Genomic DNA, 13,373 nt, shown 5'->3' on the forward strand with positions numbered 1-13,373 from the left:
TAGCATCCACTTACTGTAGCGATTCAGCTGCTACATAACTGACCTACAACACAGCCAGTCATACCACAATAACGCAGATGCAAAACAAGGAATTATCCTCTTATACGGGGGCTTTCTATGTACCTCTCTTGACCCCAGTTTTTCTGCCATGTTTGGTCACCTTGCCAACCCACCCCAGTGTGAAGGGGTTCGATCTGATGGAATTATAGAAGGAAAATACTGTCTTGTCTTTCGGGAGATCTGTCAACACTCTAAACAGGTCCCATACTGGGGCAGCACCTGCTCACTCACACACTCAGCCACAAGCAACTGGTGGCGGGCATTTCCCAGGCCTCCACCCCACACTGCTTACCATGACCAGACCAGGGCCAATGACTACATCCCCACATCCTGCCCCAGGTCCCCAGTGTCTGCCCTGGGATCTCCCTCCTCACTGTCCTGCCTGACCCTGGCCACCAGCTGGTTGGTTATGTGGAGGGGAGGGGTACCATGTGTTATTGTCCTACAGAAAACAGGGCCATATTTGTGACGGTAGTCACGAATCACCTATGGTTTACCTCCTGTCAACCGATAGGTTTTTGACTTTCTATAACATTCATTCATCTCTTTTTCTCTGATTGACAGATGGGGAGCTCTACGCTGGGGTCTACATTGACTTCATGGGGACAGATGCGTCCATCTTCCGTACTCTAGGGAAACAGACTGCCATGAGGACGGATCAATACAACTCCAAATGGTTAAATGGTAACGTCTCACGTCTCATCCTGACAGACATCATCTCTCTATGGCATTTGTCTTTATATTTCCATCAGGTATCAATTGATTCCTCAGTCTCTACATTCCTGTTCTGTCTCATAGCACCTCTGTATGTCATACTGTTTATATGGTCTAAGCCTCTAGCTGTTTCAGCCATTAAAAAGTCAACAATGCCTATCACATCAATACAGTAGGAAATGGTTTGTTGTCATGCCATACATGTCTGGTAGCATTTCATGTCTGGGATGTATGGCATAACAATTAATTATATTAGAGTTTGCAAGAGCATATTGGCTGCCCTACCTCAAATACCTTGTACCCCTGCACATTGATCTGCTACTAGACGCCCTGTGTACACATAAGTGCTGCTGGGTGGGTGTGTTTGGGAAGTCAGTGTGTTTGGGAAGTCAATGTGTTTGGGAAGTCCGTGTGTTTGGGAAGTCAGTGTGTTTTGGAAGTCAGTGTGTTTGGGAAGTCAGTGTGTTTGGGAAGTCAGTGTGTTTGGGAAGTCAATGTGTTTGGGAAGTCAGTGTGTTTTGGAGGTCAGTGTTTTTGAGAGGAAAGTGGCACCATTGATTAGTAGGGCTGAGTCCACGGCAGGAGGTACTCCCCATCTCCACCTGAGTCCTGTTCATCAGTCCCAAGGCCACACTATGACGTCCTGATCCATCCTGCTTTCCCCATATGGGTTCATATATCCCACCCCCAACATGGTCTACCTCCCATATGAGTCTATGTACCCCCCCACCCCACACCCCACATGGGCAACCAACCATATAAGTCTACCGTCCCGTAGCACTCACCTCCGTTATCATGAAGTGCTTTGAGAGGCTAGTCAAAGGCCACATTTCCTCCTCCCTCCCCGACACACTTGGCACTCAACAATTCACCTACCACCCTGATTGATCCACAGACAACACAATCGCCATTGCACTGCACACTCTTCTCACCCACCTGGACAAAAGGAATGCATATTTGAAGATGCTATTCATAGACTTCAGCTCAGCCTTCAATACCATAGTGCCCTCTAAGCTCACCACAAAGCTCACGGCCCTGGGACTGAATTCCTCCCTATGCAATTTGTCCCTGGACTTCCTGATAGGCCGCCACCAGGTGGTGAAGGTAAGCAACGTTACCTCCTCATCGCTGATTATCTACACAGGGGCCCCACAAGTGTGTGTCCTCAGTCGCCTCCTGTACTCCCTATGAACCCACGACTGCATCAAGTTTTCTGATGACAGTAGTTGGCCTGATTACTAACAATGACCAGGCGACCTATAGGGAGGACATAGGCACTCTGACGGCATGGTGCCAGGAGCTGATTGTGGACTTCAGGCGGAACCAGGCTGGGTACGCCCCCATCCTCATCAATGGGGAGATGGTCAGAAACTTCAAGTTCCTCAACGTGCACATCTCTGAGAAGCTGGAATGGTCAACCCACACGGAGAATGTTGTGAAGAAGGCACAACAGCGACTCTTAAAACTCAGGATACTGAAGAAATTCTTCCTGTCCTTGAGGGCCCTCACAGTGTTCTACAGGAGCACCATTGAGAGCATACTGTCAGGCTGCATCACAGCCTGGTATTGCAACTGCACCGCCGCAGACTGCAAGGTGCTACAGAGGGTGGTACACTGCCTAACGCATCATTGGGTACACTGCCTGCCCTACAAGACACCTACAACACCAGGTGTCGCAGGAAGGCCAAGAAGATAATCAGGGACCTCAGCCACCCGAGCAATGCCCTGTTCTCCCCGCTTCTCAGATGGGAACCGTCTGAAGACTGGCCAATAGCTTGAAGACTGGCCAATAGCTTGAAGACTGGCCAATAGCTTCTACCCCCAGACCATAATTTTTTTTTTCTACTGTGTTATTGGCTTCCATGTGTAACTCTGTGTTGTTGTCTGTTCACACTGCTATGCTTTATCTTGGCCAGGTCGCAGTTGTAAATGAGAACTTGTTCTCAACTAGCCTACCTGGTTAAATAAAGGTGAAATATATATATATTTTTAAAATCAGGCTGCTGAATAGCCAATAGGCAGCTACCTGCTCCCCCTGTCTCCCTCCTGCCCCCAGGCTTCCTACCCTGCCCCCCCAATGGACATTTATCACTATTACAATGTAAATATGTATATATTATTAATTTTATTACTGTTTTTTCATTCACTTCTCACTTCCTCCCCTGCTGCTCCCCTTATGGGCATCCCCCAACAGATTCTTAACCTGCCCCCACCACCCAATGGTAATTTATCATTGCTACAATTGTAAATGTGTAGAGATTATTATTATTATTATCTAGATTTTTTCTCCTTCCCTTCTCTTAATTTTATTTTATTTTGACCTGTGCTGTTGGAGCCCTCAGCATAAGATTTTCACTGCACCCAGCAGTTCCAGCTGCATCCCTGTGACTAATGAACTCATCTCTAACCTATTCTATGTACTCCCCCATCCCACCCCCCACATGGTCTGCCCCCATATGGGTTGTGTCTGTTGCAACAGGGAGGACAGGATCAGTTTGATTTGTCCAGCAGTGCCCTAATCAGTGAGCTATCATGGGGAAGAGAGGTTGATGCCATATTGTGCTCATTCAGTGAGATTAATAAAACTGATTTGGAATGTAGTGACATGTGCTCAGCTTGAGGCCTCAACTGACTCTCACTAGCATCTGTCTCGTCTTTAACTCTCTCTCTCTCTTTCTTTCTTTCTCTCTTTCTTTCTCTCTCTCTCTCTATCTCTCACTCTTGCTCTCTCTTTCTTTCTCGCTCTTTCTCTCTATTTTCAGATCCGATATTCATCAAAGCACACCTCATCCCAGACAGTGCTGAGAAGAATGATGACAAGCTGTACTTCTTCTTCCGGGAGAAGGCTTCAGAGATGGGCCAGAGTCCCATGGCCCAGTCCAGGATAGGCAGGATCTGTCTGGTAAGTGCCCACACTACCACATTATCTGCAAATGTTTTCTTACTGAAATTGTGAGGGTTTGTCTCATATTGTGACCTCTGAGCCTGCAAACCCAGTACCCTGCCACTCCTGATACTGAGACATCCCCAGAGTAGAGGGGTCTCCTTGGGAAATCCCCTTAAATCATCGCTGCCCCCCACTTCCTCAACAGCCAATGAGGAGTCTAAGAAAACCAAACTAAAGGGAATGCTTGTTGTCCCCTGTGATATTCTGTTGGAGTGGGAGAGTTTGCCTTTGGCCTCCAGTATATACACATAAACACACATACACATAACACTCTCAGGGTAATGTTGATCTAATGATGTACGTATCCAGTGGCTGCAGTGACTCAGAACGTTGTTTACCCTTAGAGGGGGTCCGAGGGTAACCCTGTGAAGTGTGCAAACCTCCCCCCTCTTGCTGCACGTCTCCTATGGGACCGTTGGGACATTGGTCCTGTCAGTCTCTGGACCCTAAGTCATTGTCCTCAAATCAAATCAATGTATTTATAAAGCCCTTTTTACATCAGCAGATGTCACAAAGTGCTTACCGGTATACAGAAACCCAGCCTAAAACCCCAAAACAGCAAGCAATGCAGATGTAGAAGCACAGTGGCTAGCAAAAACTCCCTAGAAAGGCAGGAACCTAAGAAGAAACCTAGAGAGGAACCAGGTTGTGAGGGGTGGCCAGTCCTCTTCTGGCTGTGCCGGATGCTGATTTTTAAGAGTACATGGCCATTAAGGACAAATTCTCTGATGACGCCCACTGGAAATAACACTACTGTCGTAGATACAGTATACACACAATACATGGTAGAAAGAGTGCTCATGTTGATACAATTTCAGAGTACATAACATTTTTGTGTAGGAGCTACAAAACAATAGAATATTCTAACCTTTGAATGATGTTCAGTAGCATATTACTCCAATATAAATTGTTGCATAAATAGCATTCTATGATTTTTAACTTGGACATTTCATAATGAACACGTTTCGTAATGTTTTGCAAGGATTACTGGGCTGTGAGTAATTTTCCCTGGGCATCACCTCCCTCCCCACCTCTCTGTAGGGGCAGGCGTCTGTCCACAACAGATGGGGTGGACAGACTGACCCACAGATCTGATGTTTTCACTCTCAACTTCTCTGTAAGCTAGTATTGGCTGCTAGTTGTCTGTATCAAACAGCTGTTGGTTTGAATCTGTGGACTGGTCCACTTGTTGTGTTTGTCTCCCCCCTGCAGAATGATGATGGTGGACACTGCTGTCTGGTCAACAAGTGGAGCACTTTCCTGAAGGCCAGACTCATCTGCTCTGTGCCTGGGGTGGACGGCATAGAGACCCACTTCGATGAACTCCGTAAGTAGGCATCATTTCCCAACAGTGGTACAGCCTAGTTGTTAGGTTCTTACAGTAACTTCACAATGCTCCTCAAGCGTTTTCCTACCCTCAACTGTTAGACACTGAACATAGTCTGCTCCACTCCACCTAAAAGGGACAGTGTGTAAAAGGACCAACCATCAGTTCAGAACCCACTCTGTCATCTTTCTGTAGCATCTCTGTAACATCTGAGTTCTTCTGAACCGTTCCAAACTGCACTAATGCACATTACGCACTACAGAAAAGCATTTTTTTAAACAACACTGTCAACAGTTTAATTAAATATGTTTGGTTGTGAAAACATGTTACTATCAATGTTCCTGAACAGATTTCACTTGGTTTCGCAAACTAAGCACTGGGTAGCTGCAGGAACAGGGTTGGAGAGCCCATGGCATACAGAGTTTGGGCGGGAATAGAGCTTGAGGCTTTCTACTGCAAGTATATTTATTTCTCAGATGCTAATATTAAGCACATTGCTCAGCTGTAAAACCAGAGTAGCCTACCTGGCATAGTGGAAAAGGGAACCAAAGGAAAGCGCTGAATACAACAGGTGTAGACCTTACCGTGAAATGCTTACTTACAAGCCCTTAAACAACAATGCAGTTCAAGAAATAGAGTTAAGAAAAAAATTATAAAAATAGGTCCTGGATGGCAGGAAGCTTGGACCCAGTGATGTACTATTTGAGTGCATATAGATGACATCTTTTTACCCCGACCCCTGTTCCTACCTATCTGATGATGGCCATTTTAAATCAAAACAAATTTCAAATATTAATAAAGGCAAGATTGAATTGAGAATAGTCTGATGGATGAGAATGTTATCACTTAATGAGAGAACAGCATGTGCAGCTTGAGGCAAGAAACAGAGCGAAAGTGTATTTTATTAGACTTTTTCAAATCGTCAATATAGTCACATCATGCAGCCCATATGTTTTGATTTCTAAGACATCCAAAGGTTTGTATTATTCTCAACTAAAGTTGTCAAATTACTCTAAATCTAGCGTATAAGATCTGTTTCAAATGATCACTTTTACACTCAACATAGCCACTTCACATGCGCACTCGCTCAGGAATGGGAAAAATATCCTTTCTATTTTAATCAAATAAGTTAAATTACATTGAACAAAAATATAAATGCAACAAAGATTTTACTTAGTTACAGTTCATATAAGGAAATCAGTCAATTTAAATAAATTGATCTAAAAATATAGATAAGTCAGAAGTTTACATACACCTTAGCCAAATACATATAAACTCAGTATTTCACAATTCCTGAAAATTAATCCTAGTAAAGATTCCCTTAGTTTCCCCACTTTATTTTATGAATGTGAAATGTCAGAATAATAGTAGAGATAATGGTTTATTTTAGCTTTTATTTCTTTCATCACATTCCCAGTGGGTCAGAAGTTTACATACACTCAATTAGTATTTTATAGCATTGTCTTTCAATTGTTTAACTTGCGTCAAACGTTTTGGGTAGTATTCCACAAGCTTCCCACAATAAGTTGGGTGAATTTTGGCCCATTCCTCCTGACAGAGCCGGTGGTACCAAGTCAGGTTTGTAGGCCTCCTTGCTTGCCCACAAATCTTCTATAGGATTGAAGTCAGGGCTTTGCGATGGCCACTCAAATACCTTGACTGTGTTATCCTTAAGCCATTTTTCCACAACTTTGGAAGTATGCTTGGGGTCATTGTCCATTTGGAAGACCCATTTGTGACCAACCTTTAACTTCCTGACTGATGTCTTGAGATGTTGCTTCAATATATCCACATACCTTTCTCACCTTATGATGCCATTTATTTTGTGAAGTGCACTAGTCCCTCCTGCTGCAAAGCACCCCCACAACATGATGCTGCCACCCCCGTGCTTCACGAATGGGATGGTGTTCTTCGGCTTGCAAGCCTCCCCCTTTTTCCTCCAAACATAATGATGGTCATTATGGCCAAACAGTCTATTTTTTTTTTCATCAGGCCAGAGGACATTTCTCCAAAAAGTACGATCTTTGTCCCCATGTGTAGTTGCAAACCATAGTCTGGCTTTTCTATGGTGGTTTTGGAGCAGTGTTTTCTTCATTGCTAAGTGGCCTTTCAGGTTATGTCGATATAGGACTTGTTTTACTGTGGATATAGATACTTTTGCACCTGTTTCCTCCAGCATCTTCACAAGGTCCTTTGCTGTTGTTCTGGGATTGATTTGCACCTTTCGCACCAAAGTACCTTCATCTCTAGGAGACAGAATGTCTCTCCTTCCTGAGTGGTATGATGGTTGCGTGGTCCCATGGTGTTTATACTTGCGTACTATTGTTTGTACAGATGAACGTGGTACCTTCAGGCATTTGGAAATTGCTCCCAAGGATGAACCAGACCTTTGGAGGTCTACATTTTTTTCTGAGGTCTTGGCTGATTTCTTTTGATTTTCTCATAATGTCAAGCAAAGAGGCACTGAGTTTGAAGGTAGGCCTTGAAATACATCCACAGGTACACCTCCAATTGACTCAAATTATATCAATTAGCCTATCAGAAGCTTCTAAAGCCATGACATAATTTTCTGGAATTTTCCAAGCTGTTGAAAGGCACAGTCAACTTAGTGTATGTAAACTTCTGATCCAGTGTAATTGTGATACAGTGAATTATAAGTGAAATAATCTGTCTGTAAACAATTGTTGTAAAAAATACTTGTGTCATGCACAAAGTAGATGTCCTATCCGACTTGACAAAACTATAGTTTGTTAACAAGACATTTGTGGAGTGGTTGAAAAACGAGTTTTAATGACTCCAACCTAAGTGTATGTCAACTTCCGACTGTATATACAGTACCAGTCAAAAGTTTGGACACACCTAGATTCTTCATGACAGTTTTGCACATCTTGATGACAGCTTTGCTCTCAAGAGTATATAAACGTCCTGTTTCCATCACAACTGTCTTGTTTTTAAAATGTATATATACAGTTAATTTGGAAAGTATTCAGACAGCTTGACTTTTTCAAAATGTTGTTATGTCACAGCCTTATTCTAAAAATGATTCAATCGTTTTTTTCCCTCATCAAACTACACACAATACCCCATGATGACAAAGCAAAAACTGTTTTTTAGACATTTTAGAGTAACTGGAGTACACTGGAGTAACTGGAGCATCAGCATTTGTGGGTTCGATTACAGGCTCAAAATGGCCAGAAACAAAGACATTTCTCGTCAGTCTATTCTTGTTCTGAGAAGGCCAGCATCCCGGAGTCACCTCTTCACTGTTGACGTTGAGAATGGTTTTGCGGGTGCTATTTAAAGAAGCTGCCAGTTGAGGACATGTGAGGTATCTGTTTCTCAAACTAGACACTCTACTGTACTTGTCCTCTTGCTCAGTTATGCACCGAGCCTCCCAATCCTCTTTCTATTCTGGTTAGGGCCAGTTTGTGCTGTTCTAGGAGTGGAGAACTACACAGCGTTGTATGAGATTTTCCAGTTCGTGGCATTTTCTCCCATGGAATAGCCTTCATTTCTCAGAACAAGAATAGACTGACGAGTTTCAGAAGAAAGTTATTTGTTTCTGGCCATTTTGAGCCTGAAATCAAACCCAGAAGTGCTGATGCTCCAGATACTCAACTAGTCTAAAGAAGGCCAGTTTAATTTCTTCTTTTATCAGTACAACAGTTTTCAGCTGTACTATCATAATTGCAAAAGGGGTTTCTAATGATCAATTAGCCTTTTAAAATTATAAACTTGGATTAGACAACACAACGTGCCATTGGAACACAGGAGTAATGGTTGCCTCTGTATGCCTATGTAGATATTCCATGCAAAATCTGCCGTTTCCAGCTACAATAGTCATTTACAACATTAACAATGTCTACACTGTATTTCTGATCAATTTGATGTTATTTTAATGGACAAAAAACAAGGACATTTTTAAGTGACCCCACACTCTTGAATGGTAGTGCATATCTGAAATATTACATTTACATAAGTATTCAGACCCTTTACTCAGTACTTTGTTGAAGCACCTTTGGCAGCGATTACAGCCTTGAGTCTTCTTGAGTATGACGCTACAAGCTTGGCACACCTGTATTTGGGGAGTTTATCCTATTCTTCACTGCAGATCCTCTCAAGCTCTGTCAGGTTAGATGACACACGTCACTGCACAACTATTTTCAGGTCTTTCCAGAGATGTTCGATTGGGTTCAAGTCCGGGCTCTGGCTGGGTGACTCAAGGACATTCAGAGACTTGTCCCAAAGCCACCCCTGCATTGTCTTGGCTGTGTGCTTAGGGTTGTTGTCCTGTTGGAAGGTGAACCTTTGCCCCAGTCTGAGGTCCTGAGCACTCTGGAGCATGTCTCGTTTCCCAGTCCCTGCTGCTGAAAAACTTTCCCGCAGCATGATGCTGCCACCACCATGCTTCACCGTAGGGATGGTGCCAGGTTTCCTCCAGATGTGACACTTAGCATTCAGGCCAAAGAGTTCAAGCTTGGTTTCATCAGACCAGAGAATCTTGTTTCTCATGAGAGTTTTTAGGTGCCTTTTGGCAATCTCCAGGGACTGTAAGGTGTGGTTTTTGTTCTGACATACACTTTCAACTGTGGGACCTTATATAGACAGGTGTGTGCCTTTCCAAATCATGTCCAATCAATTGAATATACCACAGGTGGACTCCAATCAAGTTGAAGAAACATCTCAAAGATCATCAGTGGAAACAGGATGCAGCTGAGCTCAACTTAGTGTCATAGCAAATGGTCTGAATACTTAGTATGTAAATAATGTCTTTCTTTGTTTTATTGGTAATACATTTGCAAAAATGTCAAAAAATCTGTTTTTCGCTTTGTCATTATGGGGTATTGTGTGTAAATTGATGAGGGGAAGAATATTTAATCCATCTTAGCATAAGGCTGTAACGTAAGAAAATGTGGAAAAAGTTAAGGGGTTTGAATACTTTCTGAATGCACTGTGTGTATATATATATATATGGATTTCACATGACTTGAAATACAAATATGCATCTGTTGGTCACAGATATCTTTTTTTAAAAGGTAGGGGTGTGTATCAGAACCAGTCAGTATCTGGTGTGTCCACCATTTGCCTCATTCAGCGTTACACATCTCCTTTGCATAGAGTTGATCAGGCTATTGATTTTGGACTGTGGAATGTTATCCTACTCATCTTCAATGGCTGTGTGAAGTTGTGAGATATTGGCGGAAACTGGAACGCGCTGTCATACACGTCAATCCAGAGCATCCCAAACAGTTTGTGCAGAAATTCTTCGGTTTTGCAAACCCACAGATTCATCAGCTGTCCAGGTAGCTGGTCTCAGACGATCCCATAAGGTGAAGAAGCCAGATGCGGAGGTCCTGGGCTGGCGTGGTTACACGTGGTCTGTGGCTGTGAGGCTGGTAGGACATACTGCCAAATACTCTAAAACAACGTTGAAGTTGGCTTATGGTAGAGAAATGAACATTAAATTCTCTGGCAACAGCTCTGGTGGACAGTCCTGCAGTCACCATGCCAATTTCACGCTCGCTCAAAACTTCAGACATCTGTGGCATTGTGTTGTGTGACAAAACTGCACATTTTGAGTGTCCTTTTAATTGTACCTAGCACAAGGTGCACCTGTGTAATGATCGTGCTTTTTAATCCGCTTCTTGATATGCCACACCTGTCAGATGGATGGATTATCTTGGCAAAGGAGAAATGCTCACTAATAGGGATATAAACACATTTGTGCACATTATTGCACATAGAACATTTTAGAGAAATAAGCTTTTTGTGCGTATGGAATATTTCAGGGATCTTTCATTTCAGCTCATGAAACATGGGACCAACGCTTTACATATTGCTTTCATATTTTTGTTCAGTATGTATTCTTCTTACTATAAAATTAAATAATTTAAAATAATGGCATGAAATGTATAAACATATATTGTCCACTAAATGATCTAGATAATGGATTTATTGTGATGTTGTGTATATTAAATGGATTTATTAGACTTTTTAAAATGTTGATGTTCCTAAGACGTGCATCAGCGGCTTGTATGCTGGAGGCCTGGAGAAGCTAAACGTTCTTCTGAAGGTTAACGGTCAATTACCATAAGACGGGCAGTCATTTGTTTGATATTTACCGTCTGACAAAATGTCGTGACCACCACAACCCTAATTGAGAGCCTAGCTGGTGGAGAGTGAAAGCATCAATGTGACGCCATGACCCGGCTAATAGAAAACAAGAGTGTATATGGATCTGCTGACAGATTCCACATGCACCACCATAGACAAGCACAGATTCCTCACAGACAGTAACTCTTCCATTGTGTTTTCACTGAAATCAAATCAAATTTCATTAGTTTATATACACATATTTAGCTGATGTTATTGCGGGTGTAGCGAAATGCCATCTCTTCAGCTCTGCTCTCTGGAATAGTTTTGGTTTAGGGCAAAAAGGAAATCAGCAATGAGTTGATGACTTACAATGTTGTTTGATTAATTATTCTGCAAGGTACAGAATGTCTGTCTGTACCAATGGGTCTGTACACGTTCTGCACCTGTAAAGCAACACAGATGGGAATTCTGAGGAAGGTACTGCAGTGGTTAAGATATCGCTGTCCCACCCAGCTGTGGACATCAACATCACTCCTGTATGATAAGCAGATCTGGGATCAGGTTGCCTTAATAACACAACAGTGGAAGTGCTGAGAGTAGAGGTGTGTGTAGGTGTCTAGGGAGGACTGGTAATGAGGCACAGGGCTTTAAGGTCTGTCTCTGGATCAGCCAGGGGGGCGCCCTGCAGGGTTAGAGGGATCATCCCTGCCTGTCAGTCACATCTCTGATGACTGATAGCTCACCATCTAAGGAAAACATCAGTGAAATGCACTGTGTTGAGGAAGTCTTACTCTGAGGAGTCTCCTTGAAATGATCATGAAAACTAGTTTTTTTATTTGACCTTTATTTAACTAGGCAAGTCAGTTAAGAACAAATTCTTATTTTAAATGACGGCCTAGGAACAGTGGGTTAACTGCCTTGTTCAGGGGCAGAACGACAGATTTGTACCTTGTCAGGAACTTGCATCCTTCCAGTTACTAGTCCAACGCTCTAACCACTAGGCTACCCTTATTAGTGGGAAATATTTCATTAGCGGTCCAATGCAATCACAATAACTGATGTGATTTTGTTTTATTGCAGGTCATTTGTTTTTACTGCTGCCATCAATCATTACTTGATTGTGTTTGTTATATATTAGGCCTGTAGCCTAGTGGAGGCTCATTTCAGCCTTAGGCTGAGGGCTGTGAACGACCAGTTGTTTTGATACAGCATGACCCAAACCACACACTTATGTTCAGCAGTACTCAACTCTTACTCAATGTCCATGTCTATTTTTCTTACTTCTCTCATCTTCCGTCAATGTCATCACCTCTTTAACAGTCCCTCCTGCAGGTCAATAGGTTTCCCTCAGTCTGAGAGCAGTCTGGGACACACTCAGTGAGGTCATACTAGGCTTGTCATCGCTGAATGTACAGCTATCCATCACACATGACGGATGTCTAAAGTCTCTATCATAAAGATGGAATCCGCAGTAGGGGGAAACAGTACCACTGACAGTACCGTTTGTTTTTTTGCAGTACATATTGTGCTCTTCTATCGCACATGCAATGATGTCAGAGGGGAAAAACAGTGTTGGTTGTTTGCAATAACGTCTTTATTGTTGTAACATTGCAAGCGGACGTGGCAGTTTCACTTTAAGGATTACAGTTTAATGGTGGAGCCCAGAAGAGCCATCTGAGGGGGGCTGAGAGGGGGTGGTGAGAGGGGCTTTCAAACAATTAAGGAGCCAGAACAAATATAGTGATTCTAATAATAAGCCTAACCGTCTTCTGGTAGATGGAAAGGCTTTCCCAAAAAACCTTCTCAATAAAATGTTAACTAGCTACAAAGTAGTTTATGTTTACCTGGCAGAATGATATCATGATTATTTCCATCAATCCAGTGGCCATTTTATTTTGTTACTCCATTCTCATGTGCTACAGAAACACTGCAACCAAACAACAGTGCTAGGTGAGTGTACTACAGGAGCACTGCTAACCAAACAACAAGGTTAGGTGAGTGTACTACAGAAACACTGCTAACAGAACAACAATGCTAGGTGAGTGTACTACAGGAGCACTGCTAACCAAACAACAAGGTTAGGTGAGTGTACTACAGAAACACTGCTAACAGAACAACAGTGCTAGGTGAGTGTACTACAGGAGCACTGCTAACCAAACAACAAGGTTAGGTGAGTGTACTACAGAAACACTGCTAACAGAACAACAATGCTAGGTGAGTGTACTACAG

The 13,373-nt window shown here is 42.8% G+C and overlaps 1 protein-coding gene across 5 annotated transcripts in view; it reads left to right on the forward strand.

The window, feature by feature from the left end:
- LOC118388275 (semaphorin-3F-like) overlaps window positions 1-13,373 on the forward strand; it is a 122,053-nt gene that overhangs the window by 85,667 nt on the left and 23,013 nt on the right. For all 5 annotated transcript variants that reach the window (XM_035777152.2, XM_052526542.1, XM_035777154.2 and 2 more), the window contains 3 exons: window positions 625-744; window positions 3,537-3,676; window positions 4,934-5,048. In XM_035777152.2, coding sequence (XP_035633045.1) covers window positions 625-744; window positions 3,537-3,676; window positions 4,934-5,048 — 375 coding nt within the window. The remainder of the gene's footprint in view (window positions 1-624; window positions 745-3,536; window positions 3,677-4,933; window positions 5,049-13,373) is intronic.

This window comes from Oncorhynchus keta, chromosome 10, assembly GCF_023373465.1.
Source record: "Oncorhynchus keta strain PuntledgeMale-10-30-2019 chromosome 10, Oket_V2, whole genome shotgun sequence".
In the NCBI taxonomy this organism is placed as follows: domain Eukaryota; kingdom Metazoa; phylum Chordata; class Actinopteri; order Salmoniformes; family Salmonidae; genus Oncorhynchus; species Oncorhynchus keta.